The sequence below is a fragment of the Schistocerca gregaria genome, chromosome 4, assembly GCF_023897955.1.
Source record: "Schistocerca gregaria isolate iqSchGreg1 chromosome 4, iqSchGreg1.2, whole genome shotgun sequence".
Taxonomy (NCBI): Eukaryota; Metazoa; Arthropoda; class Insecta; order Orthoptera; family Acrididae; genus Schistocerca; species Schistocerca gregaria.
Window position 1 is genome coordinate 512,662,660 of NC_064923.1, and position 22,785 is coordinate 512,685,444.

The 22,785-nt window shown below is 41.3% G+C and overlaps 1 protein-coding gene across 1 annotated transcript in view; it reads left to right on the forward strand.

The window, feature by feature from the left end:
* Nucleotides 1–21,313, forward strand: part of LOC126267788 (UDP-glucosyltransferase 2-like) — an 80,278-nt gene extending 58,965 nt beyond the window's left edge. Inside the window, exon 2 of the mRNA XM_049973092.1 lies at nt 20,477–21,313. Coding sequence (XP_049829049.1) covers nt 20,477–21,313 — 837 coding nt within the window. The remainder of the gene's footprint in view (nt 1–20,476) is intronic.
* Nucleotides 21,314–22,785: the final 1,472 nt, after the last annotated feature.

A 22,785-nucleotide genomic window follows, 5' to 3' on the forward strand; every position in this document is an offset into this window, starting at 1 on the left:
ACCATCTAAGCCTGTTCGCCCTGACTGTTACATCTATAGAGTTCATTCCCAGTTTTTCTTTGATTTCCTCATTGTGGACACCCTCCTGCCATTGTTCCCATCTACTAGTATCTGCAATCATCCTAGCTACTTTCATATCCGTAACCTCAACCTGAATCCACGCAGCTTTCGCTCCCATACAACAAAGTTGGTCGAAAGATTGAACGGTGCACAGATAACTTAGTCTTGGTACTGACTTTCTTCTTGCAGAAGGGAGTAGATCGTAGCTGAGCGCTCACTGCATTAGCTTTGCTACACCTCGCTTCCAGTTCTTTCACTATGTTGCCATCCTATGAGAATATGCAACCTAAGTACTTGAAACCGTCCACCTGTTCTAATTTTGTACTTCCTATTTGGCACTCAATCCATTTATATTTCTTTCCCACTGACATTACTTTCGTTTTGGAGATGCTAATCTTCTTACCATAGTCCTTACATTTCTGATCTAGCTCTGAAATATTACTTTGCAAACTTTCAATCGAATCTGCCATCACAACTAAGTACACCGCATATGCAAGACTGCTTATTTTGTTATCTGGCAATCAACTTGAAAAGACTCATTACTTAAGACCATGTGACAGTTCGCTTTCCGCAAAGGTAATTGGATTCTTGCTGCTGTCTTCAGTCAAAAGACAGGCTTTATGTAGCTATCCTATCCCGCACAATTCTCCTGATCTCCTAACTCACATCCATTTGATCTACTTGTTGTAGCTGACATTTGATCTTCTACAAATTTTATTCTGCCCCATCCCCCCTCACATCCATCTGTTACCAAATTTACGATTCCTTTAGTTCGGCCATTGTCAGTAATCATGCTGTCCGAGCAGCAAGTCATCTACCATTCTGTGTCTAATTTCCAAGCCTAATTCCCTCAGCCAACCTGAATTAGACTACATTCCTTTATGGGTTCCCTCGTATTACTTTTGTCGATGTTCATCTTAAAACTTCGTCGCAAGGCAATTTCCATTCTGCAAAACTGACTTTAATCATTTTGCCATACGTTGCGCATTACAGTGTGGTCGGCAAACGTCACTGTCATTATTTCGTCTCCCCAAATGTGAGTTCGCTTTCCATATTTCTCCTTCCTTTAATGTGCTCATTGTGTAGATAGATTGAATGGCGTCGAGAATACGATACAACCAGTCTCGCCACTGCCTTCTTTTCACGACTTCGACTGTTATTAGTGCAGTCTGGTTCCTGTAAATACTAAAGATAACCTTTCGCCCCTTATTTTTTATTCCATCATTATTTCAAAGTGTGTATTACAGTCAATGTTATCATATGTCTCTTAATCTCGAAATACTGTAAACGTAGGTTTGCCTTTTTTTAACTTATCTTGTAAGTCGTAGGATTAGCATTACCCCACGTGTTCCTACACTTTACTGGAAACCAGAGAGATCTGCCCCAAGATGGTCTACTACCAATTTTCCATTCTTTAAATAATACGTGTCAGTGTTTTGCAACCGTGACATATTCAGCTGTTGGTTCGGTAGTATGCACACATGTCGGCGTATGCACACATGTCGGCGTATGCCTGCTTTGTAATTGGAATTCGTGGCAAAATCATGATCCTCCATTGAAGGTTCCACTGTGGAAGTGAAAATGCTCGACACGTGTATGTTAGGTAGTGTAGGAGCTGTACATACATACATTACTAGACTGGCAAAGACGTAGATTTTACTGAAGCCTGATGCCTGGTGAAGTAAGATGGCGGTGTCGGGAAGTTTTTGTGTGGCACTAACACGACTTTCTGAAACGAAATGGCGTTTGTAAGCTTTACTAGGTGTTTCAAAGAATTTCTGCCGTATATACAAGTTTACAACAGACCATAGTTTTCGTAAGACCACTCAACTGAATGAAGACCCATATTATCAACGACAAATAGCACGTTCTACTTACAGGAACAATTCCATAACGAGGATACTTTTCGGAGAAAAGCTGAAGTTGATCATAACTGATTAAAAGCATTTCATTAAACTACGTCTGTTAACAGTATATTATTAGACCCCTTAAACTATACATAAACTACTTAAGCTGCCGGTATTTCGGTTATGACAAACTGTAATGTAATTATTAGTCATACATACAGTAAAATATCAAAAATACGTATGTTCGTTTCCCCGTATCTTCCGTATATTGTACGAAAAATTACAGCGAAAGACAATGCATGCATTGACCATTATGTGAAAACTCTAAAGCTAACGTAATTGTATGTTTATTCCCATTTCATACGACTGTTTTATTAGTAAATAAACAGTTGTTTATAGTTCCTAGCGCTCGCCGCCATATTGCAATGCTAAACTGGTGTCTTCAGTGGCGCTATTGCTACTGTACATGTTACTGCCAGTCTAGAGTTACACGTCTGTGGGCACCTGGCACGTTATGCCGTGTGCGGCCGGCAACAGCGATCCGCAGTGGTGACGGGAGCGGTCGAGCACGAGGGAAGCCAGAGCGCGGCGGGACGCCTACAAGGCGGCCACAGCAAAAAGACGTCAGAAAAAAAAACTGTCGGTGGGCGGGGAGGGGGAGAAGTCTGCCGAGGCGGCCGCTTCCGCCGCTGGCACATCCACGAGCACTGAGCCGGCGCGGCCTGCTGTTCTCTGGCCGCAGCTCGCCGACTCATTGTGGAGCGACTCGTGTCGACAATCTCGTAGCGCGCGCTACTATACACATCGTTCTGCTTAAGCAACCCTCTCGGACGTTTCAGGTTTGGCGCAAACTGCTAAATGTGAGTACAGGCTGTTTAGACGCGAAAACGTCTATTCGATCGTCGATTGAACTTTTTTGCGTCAAAGAATACCGTCTGATCACATAGCTAATAAGAGGCTAATAATGCGTAATCAGTTGTTGAGCCTATAATGTCTGTGCGTGTTTGTTGCGCAATATTTGTTTAGCCTGTGACGTCATCGTACCACTGTAGGCGCATGCGCATGATTGTTATGAATTATGCTGAGGTGACAAAAGTCGTGGGGGTAGCAATAAACACATGCGGATGACGGTAGTAACGCGTACTCAAGATAAACAAGAGCAGTGCATTGGCGGAAAAGTGATTTGTACTCAAGTGATTCACGTGATAATAGCGCACGACGGAATGGTAGTTGCATCTAGACGCGTGCGATATTCCATTCGGAAATCGCTATGGAATTAAATATTCAAAGTCTGCCGAGAATACAACATTTCTGGCATTACCTCTCACGGATTACGCAGTGGTCGATGCCCTTATTACCACATATTATCGTTACTTTGCGATTTAACACACTTTTTCTATTTTGAATGTCAGTGTTGACCGGTTCCAGTGCGGAAAAAAAATCCTTGAGATAAGCCGGAACGCCATTGCGGCACTTCCGGGTTGAAATTAAGCCCTGTTCAACCCCAATCTTCCTTCCCTTCTCCCTTTAATACTAACCTGTCACACGTGTCCGCAAAGTCATTTTCCGCAATTACTTCTCTGCGTGCAGTGCGCATCACTTTGAACTGAAACATTGCTACACCTACTCACATAAGGTAAAGATGTCTGAACACCACACTGTTTCGCTATGTCTGATGTTAGTAGAGGTAGTTTTCCTTTGCCTTCGTCCAGACTTTGCTCTGACTCACCTAAGTTATAAAAGGCATTTTTCGCTTACTGGTACACAAATCATTGCCAGAGGTGAAAGAATAGAAGCTAGTACCGAGTTAGGATCAAACTCTGGCTCTTTGGATTTTTAGTTCGATACCTAGCCGATGTGACGGCACATAGTCACGTGCCATGCTATATCTCATTATTGTCGAGACAATAGCTGATATTGGCGAGTAATTCTCTTTGCCATGCATGTCCCAATGCTGTAGGCCTACTCGTATGTTTATGTAGTCTGGTGTGATTATTGTGGAAATGGATTCAATGAACTCGTGTTACTCCAGCCAATGTGTGGGGGCAGGCCTTATTGTTTGAGTTACAATTTAATGAACATACACCTGGACCGAATCGATCATAACGGGGAACTAGGAAGCTGCCTAGAATGCCCAGATGACGGGGAGAGGGAGGGCTGGCTGTTGAGATAGGGAGGAGAGTTCTAAGGATGCTATATGTTGTGCGTAAATAAAATTTGAACACACACTTTTATATCCGTTTAGCTTAACTGTGCCGGTTGATAGCGTAGTATAGGAGGTCCCTAAAACTATAGTCACATTTATACATACGGTGGAAGATGCTGAATGACATATCAGGAGACAAGGGATAAGCTCAGGAACCAATATTTCAGGCAGTAAGAGGTCTCTAACAATGCATGTGAGGTTCGCATTTGTATACTGCTTATCTTCCATTACAAACAACTAGCTGCCGGACTGGTGGCACGCTTTGAAGAACAATACGTAATATTCTATGTTGTATCCACGTTGGAGTTACATTGTTTACAGTTCTTGATTGGTTGATGAAGAACTGGCAGACGGTATCTGTGAGATCCAGCTAAGTGCGACGCTTTTCATCATGGTATAGTATGCTCGGCACGAGAGCGTGTTTGCGGATATGCTCAACAATTTCTAGTGACAGATGCTACAAGAGAGGCATACGTTCGAAGAAGAGCCGTGTAACGTATTTCCTTCGACGCATGTCTCGTGACATGGCTACGGCAGATAACTTTTCGAGGTTCACGGCAATTTTTCTTCGGCTCACCTTTCACGAATGGAACGGAGAATGGGGAGGGTGGGGAGGTGGGGGGTGGGGTGGGGTGGGGAGAATGTCAGTGGTACTGCCATACATAACTTTCCTTGCGATGTACAAAGGCGAATGGAGGCAGTCAGATTATGTTCCCCTAGCAGATATGTAATTTTGGCCCCTAAGATTGGAGCAAAGCCGTTCAGAGATGATCCTACGCCCTTGACAGTACTGTCAAAGCTGCACCTCGCCCCTCTCCCTCTTTTCCTGTAAACCTAGCTTTCTGCAGTTTTTCTGTCTAAATTTAGAAAACTTCCACAATTTTGTAAGGGGGTTTAATAAAAATGAAGCAATATTGAAAAGTATTAGTGAAATGGACCATATAGATGAAAAACATTGCACACAACAAATTAAATGTATTTATGTAGTAAGTAAATTATAAATAGCATAAACTTCCTAAATACTGCAAGTAAACCAAAATCTACATCATTGTTCATGGCAGTTACTGTATACTGGATTTAGTACGATGTATATTAAAATATGGATTTTATATGCTCATCATAAATTATCAGCACTGCATAAAAATTTTAATTAAAATTTTAATTAAAATTTAAAGAATAAAATATTGAAAAATTTTTAGCAAACAGAAAACAGCATGTCCTTCTCAACGGAGAAAAATCTTCAGGCGTAAAAGTAACTTAGGGCGTGCACCAATGTAATTCTTGAACAGGGTATTTGTTATTACTAGCTGAACCTCGTTACAGAACTTTCTCCTCTCGTTCCTTGTCCCAAGCCCATATTCTCCTGTAACCTCCTTATACTGCTTCCCCTACAACTGCAGTCCAGTTCCCAATCACTACTAGATTTTCATCCCTTTTTACATATTGTATTACACTTTCAATATCCTCGTACACTTTCTCTTAGTCAGCTTGCGACATTCGGCATGTATACCTGAACTATCTTTGTCGGTTTGCTGTCTATTCTGATAAGAACGGGCCTGTCACTGAACTGTTCACAGAAACACACTCTTTGCCCTACCTTCCTATTCATAACGAATCGTACTCCTGTTATACCATTGTCTGCTGTTGTTGTTAGTACCCTACACTCATCTGACCAGAAATCCTTGTCTTTTTTCCACCTCACTGACCTCTACTAAATCTTGATTGAGCCTTTGCATTTCCCTTTCGGATTTTCCAGTTTTCCTACCACGTTCAAGCTTCTGACATTCCACGCCCTGACTCTTAGAACGTTATCCTTCCGTTGATTATTCAATCTTTTTCTCATGATATGCTCCCCCTTGACAATCCCCTCCCGGAGATCCGAATGGGGGACTATTCCGGAATCTTTTGCCAATGGAGGGATCATCATGACACTTAAATTACATGCCACGTGTCTTTAATGCAGTGGTTTCCATTGCCTTCTGCATCCTCATGACGTTGATCATTGCTGATTCCAGTTGATACAGTCGTATATTATTCGCTTCAGAGGTAAACTGAGGAGACTCATATAGCTTGGGAGATATTTCCAATATGTAGTGAGAGTTGAAAGTTGTGCCAGATTGTGACTCATACCTAGATTTCATGCTTATTGCGTGCATCCGCGTTATTAGGCTATTTGAGCATGACTCATGCTATAATTATCACTGGTGTTTCCACTTGGGATTTTCGTACTGCCAGACGATATGACTACGTAAGCTTCCGTGGTCAGGTGTAACTACATAAAATGCTTTAATTATAAATTGTAAAACCTATGTTTTGACGACATTACAACGGTCTTCCTCAGTGCGAGACTGGTTTTAGAGTACGAAAGATCCCTCCGTTTATTGCAGACTATCGGTGTTAATGAAACTTCCTGGCAGATTAAAACTGTGTGCGGACCGAGACTCTAACTCGGGACCTTTGCCTTTCGCGGGCAAGTGTTATGTCATATTTGTGAAACTTTATTGGCCCTAGAATATAATAGACTAGTCAGAGCGAAAGGGATAGAGAGTAGGAAAGAAGCTGTTCTTGGACTAGCCGTCTCGCCAGTGATTGGCGACAGTCTGCAAATCAGCGCTTGGTTTCTCGTGGGCGTGTTTTCTTCCTGGTGTGCGAGAAAGTACACTGACAGTCCTTTCAACGTTGTTCAGTCTGTCGCCCGGTGAGCTTTGTGCCTCCCGACCGCTCACAGCCCATTGGACAGGGATAGCCGGCAACAGGACGCCTCGCATTCGGGAGGACGACGGTTCAATCCCGTCTCCAGCCATCCTGATTTAGGTTTTCCGTGATTTCCCTAAATCGTTTCAGGCAAATGCCGGGATGGTTCCTTTGAAAGGGCACGGCCGATTTCCTTCCCAATCCTTCCCTAACCCGAGCTTCCGCTCCGTCTCTAATGACCTCGTTGTCGACGGGACGTTAAACACTAACAACCACCACCACCACGCCGGAAGTTTGTAGCCGTCCTCTCTACTGATGTTAGGCTGCTTAATTTCAATCGCATCCGGAATTTTGCCTTGGAGCATCCACACGGGCTTCCAAGAGCAAGACACTGTTCACTCTCACTGTGGTGTTCGCTATCGCCGATTTATTATGTTGTGCTAACCGCACATAGTGTTCATTCTGCTACTTCTGTGTTAACAGGTCTCCCTGCCTCACCTCTGTAGACAGTTCCGCACTCTCAAAGTAATTGTTTTCCTATTGTATTTAGTTGGTTCATTGCATCCTTTGTGGAACCAGTCTTGTCGTCAACCATGTGGTCTCTTTATTGCCTTGTTCCGTTTCGGTTGGCCTTGGTCGCCTTTCTTGTAAGGCTGTAGTCATAACCACAGGTGCGAAACGTGTGATGCAGCTCCCTCAATACTTCTTTGATGTTGTTAGTGTCATTTAATCGGTAGGTACAGGCAGTCAGCGTGTGCAGAACTGAGTACTCCTCAGCTGGGTGAGGGTGAATTTCCGCCTGCATGTACCAATATGTGCGCCCTGGCTGCCAGCTGCCCCCGGCCAAAGAGCCGCGAGCGGGCGCGGTGCAGAAACCCCCACTGGGTACGGACGCGGCAGCCTAAACAAACAGCTATGAAGGGACTGTCAGTGTATTCCGCGCACACGAGGAAGTAAACATGCCCACGAGAAACAAGGCGCAGGCTGTCACCAATCACTGACAAGCCGGCTAGCCCGCCAATAACTTCTTTCCTACCTTCTCCCTTTCTCCTTTCGTCATGACTAGCCTCTTATATTCTAGCGCCAACATGGTTTCACAAATGACTTACTGACACCGATCATCTGCAATAAACAGAAGCACCTTTCCTCCGCCAAAACCATATGGGAATATGGTTACTTACCTAGCCACAGAAGATACTTATGTATCAAATTGTGCCTGTTCTTGTGGTCTTCAGCCCAGAAACTGCTTTGATGCTACTCTATCGTGTGCAAGCTTCATCATCTCGAAGTATCTACTGCAACCTACATGCTTCTGAATCTGCCTAGTGTATTCATCTCTTAGTCTCCCTCTACAATTTTTACCCTCCACGCTGCCCTCCAATACTAAATTGGTGACCCCTTGATGTCTCAGAGCATGTCCAACCAAATAAATTCAGCACTGAATCGAGGCAAATGAATCGGTGGTGGTGGTGGTGGTGGTGGTGGTGGTTACTGTTTAAGGTCCCGTCGACAGCGAGGTCATTAGAGACGGAGCGCAAGCTCGGGTTAGGGAACGATGGGAAACTAAATCGGCCGTGCCGTTTCAAAGGAACCATCCCGGCATTTGCCTGAAACTATTTAGGGAAATCACGGAAAACCTAAATCAGGATGGCTGGAGACGGGATTGAACCGTCGTCCTCCTGAATGAGAGTCCAGTGTGCTAACCACTGCGCCACCTCGCTCCGTCGATGGGGATGAAATCAGTGTAGAGGCACTGACGTGAAACAGTGTCGGTGCAAACTGTTGAGATATGTTGAAACTGCATTGTAATAAATACTGCATTGATGATTGAAAATTTTTGCCAAACCAGGACTTCAGACCTGATATCCTTCCCATCCTTGCCCTATCTGAGTTCCTACTCCGTCGAGAATGACTCCAGGGATTTTTTGATTGTGTGCAAATAGAGGAGGAGCAACATGATGCTAAGAATGGGAGATTAGAATATCTATCCAAAAGAAACGAAGTGGCTGCACTAATTAATCCATTGACGACGCACAAATAGCCCTGTTCTACAGAAACTGCTGAAATAATATGAAACATGTAAGAAGAAACTAATTTTCACAGCTGTTGTCACGCAAAACTACACTTCAGGCTTAACAAAGAAACTCACGGAACAAAGTTACACCGACAAGGCTATTCCGTTGTAAAAGATGCCAAATTAACCAAATGATTGTGCGTCAATGACAAAACATGCCAGCAGAGCATTAGATCCATACGAAAAGAAGTAGCCCCAGACTTGAAAAGTCTTGGAGTTAATACAGTGGTGGTGTGGATTGTGATAAAGTGTATCAGGAGTAAGCATATTGTCGTTGAACTGTTGCATTCTAATACCTGATAACCTTAAAGTTAGAATATCGGAGTGTATGCTGCTGTCATCTCTCTTTCGTTGCCGTAAACAATAACGGTGCTTTCCCTCCGGCACGGGTATCTGGTTTCACAGTCGGTCAATACTCATTTACTTGCCATATTCAGTATACAGTTACGAGGAACAGTGTTCGCTGCTGTATTGCTGAGAGAGCACTCCCGTCGCCGTACAAATCGAATAATTCATTGTCACATGTCTGAGACATTGTCAGACAGCTGGTACAGGATGGACATTACATCAGCACATTAGACTGCAGCCATATACTGAGTACCCGATGTAGTGGGCAAGCCATCTTCAAGGCTGTTTAGACTCTGGACTTTCTACGAGTGTGCAACCACATAAAAAGTATACTGCAAGTATCGTGAATTAGGGCAGATCGCTGCTGCGATATTCAGCTGTCATGGGAAACAGTAAATCGTTGAAAGGGATCGAATTGTTTTAGACTATAACCTCTAATGGACAAGCAATACTTAAGCAAGTTACTTACCAACTGAATGTTGGATAAGAGCAGCCATCGATCAGACATACCACCCAAAAGTATTCTCGCTACTATGGGATGCAGTAACCACTTCTTCAAATCTCTTGGTACACACAGCCTAGCACCGACGCAAGTCCACCACCTTTGATTGCCTGAAGCATAGAAATGATTGGTTGGGTCGATGAGTTGACACGTCCAATATCAGGGAACTCATACAAGGCTCGATCAATAAGTAATGCAACACCTTTTTTTCTCGGGCAGTTTCGGTTGAAAAAATGAGGAACTTGTTGTGGAACATAGAACATTACCGCTTTAGCCCTATAGTCTAAGTTCCGATGGGTGGCGGCGCTATATGTAGCCTTCTAGATAGCGTCTGTAACAGAGGTGCTTCCAAAGCACAAAGCCGTCATTGAGTTTCGTTTGGCGGGTAAACAGAGCATCGCAGATACTCATAGGATATGCAGAATGTCTACAAAGACCTGGCAGTGAACAAAGGTACGGCGAGTCTGGGCGAGACGTCTGTCATCTTCTCAACAAGGCCACGCAAACCTGTCGATCTCCCGACAACGCAAGGTCTCACAAGTCTCCGCACCCGCGAGCGTCCACAAAACTTCATTGGACTGTTCTCCCTCATCTACCCTACAGCCAGTATCTCGCGCCCTCAGACTTCATCTATTTTGCCCAACGCAGGAGGTACTCGGGGGAAGCCTATGTGGATGATGGAGAAGTTATTGATGCAGCAACACATTGGCTCCGACGTCGACCGTTAGTGGAACCATGTGGCGTACAGGCCCTTCGAGGTGGCGTAAGGCCGTCGTGTTGAACGGAGAATATGATGGAAAAATAGGGTTTTGTAGCCAAAAGAGGGAATAATATGGTGTATTGGAATCCTGAATAAAATCAACCTGCTTTCACAAAAAAAATTCGTTGCATTACTTACGGAATGCTCCTCGTACACCGAAAACTACTTGAGGCTCTGGGCCTACACCTCGATCGCCAACGGCGAACAGTTGAGGTAGATGCTGTTGCTGCATCCAGGGTGTTTATGTGGTATAAAGCGGAATCCCTAATCATCTAGTACTGTGTGTTACTAATGAATAGTACAGGAAACTATAGTACAGTGCAGCTGTTACCGCGGAATACTTTTCTGATAACTGCAACATTCTACAGACTTCCTCTAGAAAACATTCAGTTCTTCATTAGAAATCTAGGTGGATTATTGAGCTGCCGGTCAGAAAAGAAGAAATAGTATTTTGTGCATATTTCGGTGTAGAGGGCGGTCCGGAAAGTAACCACCGTAATAGTGTGGCACTACTATTTGCGTGCGGAGCGCCGTAATTGTCACATCTGCACGTTCTCTGATTCAGCAAGCAGCCAGCTGTGGGAGTACTTTGTGAATCTCGGTCTTTCGCGTATTGGCTTGTTAAAATCTCAAAACACGAGCGCTGTAATAAAACAAAGGTTTCAGCAGCAGGCATTTATCGTCAGTTGTGTACTGTTATACGGTCCTAACGTTATGAATGAAGGTATTATGAGGCAATGGGTAAGAGTTTTTTAAACTGGTGGAACAAATATTCATGACGAAGAGAGGAGTGGTAGACCTTCTCTTGCGAGTGTACATTTACATCTGTATTCTCCAAACCACCGTGAGGTGCGTGGCAGAGGGTACATCCCATTGTACCAGTTACTAGGGTTTCTTCCACATCCATTCACGTATGGAGCACGGAAAGGATGATGGAGTGCCTCTGTGCGTGCTGTAGGTATTCTAATCTTATCCTCACTGCCCCTTGCGAGCGATAGGCAGGGTGGTGTTCCATATCCCTGGAGGAATCATTTAAAACCAGTTCCTGAATCTTTAATAGACTTTCTCGGGATAGTTTGTCTTAAAGAGCCTGCCAATTCAGTTTCTTCAGTATCTCTGTGACACACTCCCATTTGCGACGGTCGGCGGAATATCCCAAGTTCGGATTAGTCGGTAAAATTTTCTTCCGTTTGCGCGCACGAACAATACAGGTCCGGCGTCGGTAAAGGCGCGCAGGGCTCTGTCCTGGAGCTTTGTGTCAGCTCCTTTTAAATACCATCGATTCGAAATTCCCGAAGCTACGTCACGTAACTGCTTTTCGGTGATTACCACTTCTATGCATAACTTTCTTCATAGAAGAGCAATCTTAATTCTGTTTGCACCATTATATGCTCGCTCAACTTCTTATCAAAAACTTACATTACACCAATTTGTAGCTGCAATAGTTTGTCCGATTCAATGTTTGTGTTTCGCAAATCTGTGCGGAGTGTGAAAATAGTGTTTGCCCATTTGTGCCACTAAATAACATCACAGTTCTTTATAAGGCACCACTTTTCCTACTGATTTGAAGCACTTTGATGGGCTGATCAGAATTCACGTTTATACAAAGATTAAACCAATATGGGCAAAACATGCAAAAATTATTAATAAACAACATATCAGAATAATTACAAATATCAAAAACTAATAATGTTGAAATTTGCATAATGGCACCCGCTTTCTTTTAATATTAGCAACCAATTAATAAAATTGGTGTTTTATCAGTGAAATACTTAAATCGTATCGGTGTCTTGGCTCATTTATCTCAAAATCCTCTTTCATTTGCCTTATCATACTTTGTAGAACTAATTTGCGTTTGCGTGTAATTGTGTAATTAACACAAACGTGGATGGTGATGGTGATGGATTGGTTTGTGGGGTGCTCAACTGTGCAGTCATGAGTGCACGTACAGTCTCAATTTTTACACAGTCCAGTTTTTACAAAGTTCAGTCTTGCCACCGTCACAAATGGTGATGGTGGTGACGATGAAATGAGGAGTACAACACAAACACCCAGTCCTCGGGCAGAGGAAATCTCCAACCCGGCCGTGATCCAGAGGTAGCAACACTATACACCAGACCACCAGCTGCGAACTGGATAAAGTATTGTCTTGAAGCGTATGCTGGAACAGGGAAAAAGCTTGTGATGTCACGTAACTGCCAGCCGTTTGAAACTGACAGGTCCACGGGGAGCGATCTGCAGCAGATCACTCGCTCACCACAGTCTTCCTTCTCGCTCTCGCCCGCTGTCTGGCTGAGTCAGCCTCAACAGTCGCCATGTGCACGGACTTAAAGAGCGACCCCCTATCAAATTTCTCTCTTCAAATGACCATTGTCACACATGGATTAAACAAACTTGTGATGATTCGTACAGACCTCCTTTGAATATATGTTAAATATCCCCTGTTAGGACTATCTGGTATGGCTCAACATATTCGAGCAATATTCTAGAACCGGTCGCACGAGTGATTTGTAAGTAATCACTCTTGTAGACTGATAGCACTTCCCCAGTGTCCTACCAATAAACCGAAGTCTGCCATCTGCTTTACCTATGACTGAACCTATGTGATCATTAGATTTCATACCCCTACAAACTGTTCCACCCAGGTATTTGTATGAGTTGGCAGATTCAAGCAGTGACTCATTTGTATTATAGTCACACAATACGAAGTTTTTTCGTTTGTATAAGGGCAAAATTCTAAATTTCTGAACATTTAGAGCAAGTTGTCAATCTCTGCTCATGTTGAAATCATATCAAGATCTGACTGAATATTTATGCAGCTTCTCTCAGATCATTATAGATAACTTCATTATCTGCAAAAAGCTTGATTTTACTACTAATATTGTCTGCAAGTTTCTTAATATGCAACATGAACAGCAAGGATCGCAACATACTTCCCAGTGGTACACCTGAAGCTACTTCTGCATCTGATGATGACCCTCCATCCCAGATAACATGCTGTGCCCTCCCTACCAAAAAGTACTCAAGATATGGGGAGAGGGGGGAAGATGACATAGTTAGAGGTGATGTCACTTCGCATACTGATCTTCTGCTCAAACAAAAATTTCTTAAAATGATCACCTTATTCTTGTTATATGGCAGTTTTCTTGTGACTTGTTGAAGCATAGTTATTTCCATGGCTCTTTTGGACTTCTTCAGCATACACAAACTTCACAATGGTACTTCTAAAGTACAATACACAATGCTGTGAAGTTTGCATGTGGTGAAGTCTTTAAAGAACCATGGGAATAATGATGCCTCAACACATCACAAGAAAACTGCCATGTCATAACAAAGTATAAAATTTTCATTTGAACAGATCATAACTACACAAAGTGACATCACCTCTTACTAGGTTATCCTCCTCTTCTCCCCCAGGGTTATACCAGTCAGATAAAGAAACTTTGTATAGATATTAAACGCGTGTTAAATGTTTTTGTAATACTTATTTAGCCTGCTGATGAGGTATAATCCTAGAGACATATTGCTAAATAAATAATTTAATTGTGAACAAATTCTGTGACTGCTAGTGGTATTAAGAATCTCTTCATATCAAAATCATTTGCACAGTTTCTGAATTCTTAAAGTGTATAAAAAGAAATCTTTTATGTCAACCAATTCTGGGTTTTGTTTTGAAGATGTTAAGTGAAACTTCCCTATCTCATTGTCTAGCTTTTCCCCAATGTGTCTTTGAAGGATCTTGGAAAAGATGTAATATATGACTGCAAGGAGTGGTGTTCCTCTGTAGTTACTAGGGTCTTTTTTTTTAAGTGGGTGGGTAACAGCTGAGGTTCAGTCATCTGAGTGTTCTCAGTAGCTCATATGCATTGTATTTATATGGTTGTGTGTGTTTTCTCTAATTTCAGCGTTTCTGTCACTATATAATCTTGCCTTAGATGCTTTGTGTTTGAGATTTACAACGTCTTTCACTTTCTCTTATGTGGGAGGAGGGATGTGCTTCATGTTCAGTTACTGGGTTCCCTAATGATGAGTCACTGAGTAGGTGCAATAGCATTTAAAAACTTCTAGAGGTAGTCATCTAGAGTTTTTGTGCCATCACTGTCACTGACACATAGCGATCCATCTAGTCACTGGAGACGTAAAGTAGGATACAAAAAAGGGGTTGTTTATTGTTAGAGGCCCTTTTATTAGCATCTAGAGATGTTCTTTTGAAATTTCTCCTTTGCCCGCTGAGTCAGTTGGTTGTTGTACTACCTACTTGTCACTCTTCAATTGCTGGTTGTGCTCTTCCTTTGTCTAATAAAGGCACGTACATTGGCTTCATTTTTATACTGGTTCCATTTGACCCATGCTAATAGTCTTTTTTTACTTAATTACTGCAATATTAACAGAATAACTAAGAATTTTTAAATAGTTGATACAGTAACTATACAAAAACTTAATGAATTTTTTAAACACACACACAATTGTCTTTGAACACATTGTTTAACAAATAAGTTTTTCACTTCCTATTTTCTAAGTAAAAATTATGCTTATGTATTACTCTTTAACATCAAAACTTTTTGGACCATATATTTAATATCTTGTTTTCATAATTTGCAATGGTAAAAAGGACACATGAAAGTAATAAACTTTCATAATATGCATTACAGATACCTTCATGTTAAAATCTGGTGCTCATTTGCAGTACTAAATGTTGTTGTTGTTGTTGTTGTTGTTGTTGTTGTTGTTGTTGTTGTTGTTGTTGTTGTCTTCAGTCCTGATTCTGGTTTGATGCAGCTCTCCATGCTACTCTATCCTGTGCAAGCCTCTTAGTCACCCAGCACCCACTGCAACCTACATCCTTCTGAATCTGTGTAGTCTAGTCATCTCTTGGTCTCCCTCTACGATTTTTACCCTCCACGCTGCCCTCCAATACTAAATTGGTAATCCCTTGATGTGTCAGAACATGTCCTACCAACCGATCCCTTCTTCTGGTCAAGTTGTGCCACAAACTTCCCTTCTCCCCAATCCTATTCAATACCTCATCATTAGTTACGTGATCTACCCAACTAATCTTCAGCATTCTTCTGTAGCACCACATTTCAAAAGCTTCTATTCTCTTCTTGTCCAAACCATTATCATCCATGTTTCACTTCCATACATGGCTACACTCCATACAAATACTTTCAGAAACGACTTCCTGACACTTAAATCTATACTTGATGTTAACAAATTTCTCTTCTTCAGAGACGCTTTCCTTGCCATTGCCAGTCTACATTTGATATCCTCTCTACCTCGACCATCATCAGTTATTTTGCTTCCCAGATAGCAAAACTCCTTTACTACTTTAAGTGTCTCACTTCCTAATCTAATTCCCTCAGCATCACCCGACTTAGACAACATTCGATTATCCTCATTTTGCTTTTGTTGTTGTTCATCTTCTATCCTCCTTTCAAGACACTATCCATTCCGTTCAACTGCTCTTCCAAGTCCTTTGCTGTCTCTGACAGAATTACAATGTCATCGGCGAACCTCAAAGTTTTTATTGCTTCTCCTTTGATTTTGATACCTACTCAGAATTTTCTTTTGTTTCCTTCACTGCTTGCTCAATATAGAGATTAAATAACATCGGAGAGAGGCTACAACCCTGTCTCACTCCCTTCCCAACCACTGCTTCCCTTTCATGCCCCTCGACTCTTATAACTGCCATTTGGTTTCTGTACAAATTGTAAATAGCCTTTCGCTCCCTATATTTTACCCCTGCCACCTTCAGAATTTGAAAGAGTATTCCAGTCAACATTGTCAAAAGCTTTCTCTAAGTCTACAAATGCTAGAAACGTAGATTTGCCCTTCCTTCATCTAGCTTCTAAGATAAGTCGTAGGGTCAGTATTGCCTCACGCGTTCAAATATTTCTACGGAATCCACACTGATCTTCCCGGAGGTCGGCTTCTACTACTTTTTCCATTCGTCTGTAAAGAATTCGCATTAGTATTTTGCAGCTGTGACTTATTAAACTGACAGTTCGGTAATTTTCACATCTGTCAACACCTGCTTTCTTTGGGATTGCAATTATTATGTTCTTCTTGAAGTCTGAGGGTATTTCGCCTGTCTCATACATCTTGCTCACCAGATGGTACAGTTTTGTCATGACTGGCTCTCCCAAGGCCATCAGTAGTTCTAATGGAATGTTGTCTACTCCGGGCGCCTTGTTTCGACTCAGGTCTTTCAGTGCTCTGTCAAACTCTTCACGCAGTATCGTATCTCCCATTTCGTCTTCATCTACATCCTCTTCCATTTCCATAATTTTGTCCTCAAGTACATCGCCCTTGTACAGACCCTCTATATACTCCTTCCACCTTTCTGCTTTCCCTTCTTTGCTTAGAACTGGGTTTCCATCCGAGCTCTTGATGTTCATAAAAGTGGTTCTCTTCTCTTCAAAGGTCTCTTCAATTTTCCTGTAGGCAGTATCTATCTTACCCCTAGTGAAATAAGCCTCTACATCCATACATTTGTCATCTAGCCATCCCTGCTTAACCATTTTGCACTTCCTGTCGATCTCGTTTTTGAGAAGTTTGTATTCCTGTTTGCCTGCTTCATTTACTGCATTTTTATATTTTCTCCTTTCATCAATTAAGTTCAATATCTCTTCTGTTACCCAAGGATTTCTATTAGCCCTCGTCTTATTACCTACTTGATCCTCTGCTGCCTTCACTACTTCATCCCTCAAAGCTACCCATTCTTCTTCTACTGTATTTCTTTCCCCCATTCCTGTCAATTTCTCCCTTATGCTTTCCCTGAAACTTTGTACAACCTCTGGTTCTTTCAGTTTATCCAGGTCCCATTTCCTTAAATTTCCACCTTTTTGCAGTTTCTTCAGTTTTAACCTACAGGTCATAACCAATAGATTGTGGTCAGAGTCCACATCTGCCCCTGGAAATGTCTTACAATTTAAAACCTGGTTCCTAAATCTCTGTCTTACATTATACAATCTATCTGAAACCTGCCAGTATCTCCAGGCTTCTTCCATGTATACAGCCTTCTTTTATGATTCTTGAATCAAGTGTTACCTATGATTAAGTTGTGCTCTGTGCAAAATTCTACCAGGCTGCTTCCTCTTTCATTTCTTTGCCCCAGTCCATATTCACCTACTACATTTCCTTCTCTTCCTTTCCCTACTACTGAATTCCAGTCACCCGTGACTATTAAATTTTCACCTCCCTTCACTATCTGAATAATTTCTTTTATTTGATCATACATTTCTTCAATTTCTTCGTCATCTACAGAGCTAGTTGGTATATAAACTTGTACTACTGTAGTAGGTGTGGGCTTCGTATCTATCTTAGCCACAATAATGTGTTCCCTATGCTGTTTGTAGTAGCTTACCCGCATTCCTATTTTCCTATTCATTATTAAACCTACTCCTGCATTACCTCTATTACATTTTGTGTTTATAACCCTGTAGTCACCTGACCAGAAGTCTTGTTTCTCCTGCCACTGAACTTCACTAATTCCCACTATATCTAACTTTAACCTATCCATTTCCCTTTTTAAATTTTCTAACCTACCTGCCTGATTAAGGGATCTGACATTTCACACTCCGATCCGTAGAACGCCAGTTTTCTTCCTCCTGATAACGACATCCTCTTGAGTAGTCCCCGCCTGGAGATCCGGATGGGGGACTATTTTACCTCCGGAATATTTTACCCAAGACGACGCTATCATCATTTAATCACACAGTAAAGCTGCATGCCCTCGGGAAAAATTGTGGCCGTAGTTTCCTTTTGCTTTCGGCCGTTCGCAGTACCAGCACAGCAAGGCCGTTTTGGTTATTGTTAACAGGCCAGATCAGTCAATCATCCAGACTGTTGCCCCTGCAACTACTGAAAAGGCTGCTGCTCCTCTTCAGGAACCACACGTTTGTCTGGCCTCTCAACAGGTACCCCTCCATTGTGGTTGAACCTACGGTACAGCTATCTGTATCGCTGAGGCACGCAAGCCTCCCCACCAACGGTAAGGTCCATGGTTCATGGGGGGAGGGCAGTACTGAATATGAAATTAAATTGAGCCATTTGTAAGACATTTACAGTTAGACTGCAAAGATTGGCAGTAGCAAGGAATCTGCAGGTAAGAACTGCATGGTCTATGAATCAAGAAATGACAGGTAATAAAAAATATAACTTTTGATACTCAATATCAGTTAATTGATAATCTACATATTGGCAACATATATTGACACTACAATGAAAAAAATTTATATTTAGGTATATAAATATTTTTCCCCATTGCTACTTCTGATGTGTAGGTCACTTCATCCTTAACACATTTAGGGGGACCCTAAAATTCTCAACACTATGGTGCAAGTCCAGGAAGTCGCAGCAAAGCTGAACACAGAACCTTTGACGTCTCTGGTTCAGGCCTTCTACATGGCTCAGAACCAGAACACCCCAATTATTTTTGGTTAGTGTTCTGCCGACTGTGAGCTTTGTTGAAACTCAGTGAGCAACGTTTGTTGTCTTGACCTTTTCTGGCAGTCACTGGCATGATATGGCCTCTGATACAATGACAATCTTTGTTCATTGCAAAGTGTATCATTTGCAGTTGACTGTACCTTGTTCCCTGAGTGGGTGCCAGAACACCTTTGGTGAGTGGAATAAGGCCTCCAGAACAGAGAATGCATAAGGTGACCTCATGCTGCTATTTCTCTGAGTTGTACCATTATTTGCCATACTTTTGAAGTGCTGATGATTACCACACCCGTACCACTTTGTGTTCACCTTTCCTTGACACAGGTCACAGCAGGTTTCTCAACGAGTGAAGCATGTTTCACTGGTTCAGGTTCACTTTCAGTGGAAGCACTATGAACTTGTTGGTAAGGCGATGGATGTAATACCTCGAGTTCCTTCATCTGTGCCCCTCCTCTTCCTCCCCATGGAGATGGCCTCTAAACTTATGAACATTTCTTTGAAGATTTGATCTATCGTCTTTCTTCCCCTAGAACCAAACGCTTTTTGAAAGTAGTAAATGATACTTTTGTCAGTTTTCTGGTTAACATTCTGTGGTAAACCATTAATTTTACTCACCAAGCAGGAAGAACAAGCACATAAAAGGAGCTTACACTTTCAGACCTAGTGGCTCCTTCTGCCAGCAAAAGTCTTTTCCTCTCAGGCTGTCCAGTAAGCCTCCCCTGACCCGCAGTTCTGGGTGACTTTTCGGAAACCTACCACTTTTCCTAAATTTCTACAGTCCTTCGCCTTTGCCCTTTTTCCTTCTCCTTCTGTTGGGAGGAGCCACTTGCTCAAAAAGCTTACATTAGTAAACCACCTTTTATGTGTGTTTTCTGCCTCCACATATTGAGTAATTTTTTATCCATCCAATTACATTATATTGTCAAAAATTGATTATTTTCGTTGTTAAACTATTAATTTTAACTCAAATCTGTTCATGCATGAACATTGCACTGATATCCTCCCAGCTGTTTGTATGAAGTTTCCTCAGCTCTGTTCAGAATCTTAAGTTATCAAATATACTCAGAAAGCAAGCTACATCTTTTGTAACCTTTGGCTCTGACACTTTCAGTAATTCTGCTGTTAATCTTCACCACATGATTTGTTTCTTTTTAGTCTTTTGGAGGCCTCATTAATTTCTAACTCTACTAGTGAGAATTCAAGATGTCCAGGTATTGCAGAAAATCCTAATTTATCTGTTGGAACTGGATTGTTTGTCAATTTTTTTGATAGCATTTCACAATTTTCCTTCTTATTTAACCGTGTTCTGTCATAAATTTTCAAAACAAATGCTTACTTGAAACAGATGTTTAGTGTTTGATACTCTTTTAAGTAAACATTTAAATGTTATCATTATTAAGCTTGAATAGTTTTTCAGTATAAACCTTTTATCTTACTGCAGTAAGAAATGAAAATTTTATTTTTAAAGTAATAATTTTGTGTGTATTGACATTAACTGAAAAAATTCTAAACTAGATGGATCTCTCATTTATTTCAGATGCAGATACTGTTGCTGCTTGTATTGTTAGCAGTGTCCATTGGTGGCACAAATTCTGCACGTATCCTGGGTTTGTTTCCTTACCCTGGCAAAAGTCATTTTATCATGTTTGAAGCATTAATGAAAGGACTTGCATTTAGAGGACATGAAGTGATCGTGTACAGTCATTTCCCACAGAAAACACCAATACCAAACTACATAGACGTCAGTCTGGTTGGGTCTGTTCCAACAGTAGTTGATGCAATTAAATTAGAAGATTCATTTGGCTCAGGTTTTTCAACAGTTTTCAAGCTGAAAGAAATGGCAATGACAAACTGTGAAAATGTTTTAGCATTTCCACCGGTACAAAAGCTTATAAGCTCAAAGGAGAATTTTGATTTAATTTTCACAGAAGCATTTAATACAGATTGCATGTTACCATTCGTTTACAAATTTCAGGCACCGCACATTGCTCTCTGCTCACATATACCTATGCCTTGGCTTGGTGACCGTTTTGGAAATCCAGATAACCCTTCTTACATACCAAACCATTTTCTGCCCCACAGTGATCAGATGGACCTTCCTGAGCGTTTCAAGAATACAGTATACTCTGAACTGCAGAAGTGGTACTATTACAGATACATGGAACAACCTACACATGCAATAGCTGCTAAATACTTTGGGGAATCACTTCCTCCTTTGCATGAAATCGCAAAAAATACTAGCCTCCTTATTATCAACACAAGTCCTGTCCTTAACCTTCCTAGGCCTCAGGTACCAGCTGTCATTGAAGTTGGAGGGATACATATCCGACCTGCCAAGAAATTGCCAAAGGTTAGTAGTGTTATGTTCTTCTAATTATTAGTAATCTAGTTTATTATAAAAACAACAAACTTAATGAACAGAGTGGCTTTTTTTCTGTAGAACATTTGTGGTCTTCAATGCTAATCGTATAATAAAGTTAATGTTTTTTGTAGTATGAATTTGATGATAAAGCAGCATTTTCTCAATGATATTTCAGAAAAGACAGTGCAGTTATATATCAGATAAACATGTTATTTCACTAACAAATGGGTCATAAGGGTACCCACAAAAACATAAGTCTCAGTATTCAAAAATAATGAGCCACCTCTGGAAGAACACTAATGTAATAGAACCCAAGTAAAATAACCCTGAGCTTATCCCTTCTTTGCTGCTGATGATATAGTCTTAACTTTAGAGTATCCAGCATTTGGGCAGTGAATACATACCACTTGACGTTGCACCAGATACCGTGTTTAGCTGAGTACAAGATGACACTGAATATGACATTTCCCGAAAATTTTATTTTTAAGATATTCTGACTAATGAAAACTATGAACTGTGTATTGAAACAAAGAATCTGCCTATAAAAGTTAACATTGGTCTTGTTCAAAACTTAAGACATTTACTATCCACGTCTTGGTAATACAAGGAGAAATAAAATAAACAGGTGGCTTATCCTTATTTTTATCCCCACTTGCTTTTGATTATTGTCATCTCTGGTATCAACATCTGGGATGATAGTTTCACCTAATAAGAGGAAGGGAGAGGCAATATATTTCTGTTATGAGCTCTTACAAATCTTGGGCTGTTTCTTCTGAATATATTGTAATTTTTAACATTTTGATTATGGTAGGATCTAAGATAGCTGTTTTTCCTGAATATATAATTTTGCATCTACACTTCCTGGATGATTTGACAATATTCCTTAGTCTCTTGTTTCCAAACATGTCATCTACTGACTGCTCTCTCATTAACTGCATAGAACCAGTAGCTGACACTGCTTATGTTTTTATCATTGTTCATAGTGAGCATTGACAACACTGCTGCACGAAACATGTAAGTATGCCATTTGCCCCTATGTAGACTTTTAGTCTCGCTTGTAGAAATTAAACTACTCTTAAGTATTTGACCAATTTTGAAGTCAATTCCATTCCATCTGTAAATGGATTCAGGCAAACTGATGTTTAAACATGGTAAATGTTAATAAAAATCCAAGTGCACAGATACATTCTCATGGTTGGCAGAATAATTAAATTTGCTGTCTTCTCACCAATATTTCCATGCCCCCTCACTCCCTCACATTCGTCCTATTTCTCAGCCAAGCTGGTGTCACTGGTTCCCCTCCAAACCTTCAGAATTCCTCAAAATAAATCTTCATGTGACCTCACTAGCCAAAGCTACATAAGTAAATGTATGTTTGACCACTGTAGTAATCAATTCCATGATGTGAAAATGCTGACCTCGGCAATAACACTTTAACCTGCAAATGTACAACCACCCCAAATTTTTTGAATGGTGAATTTGGG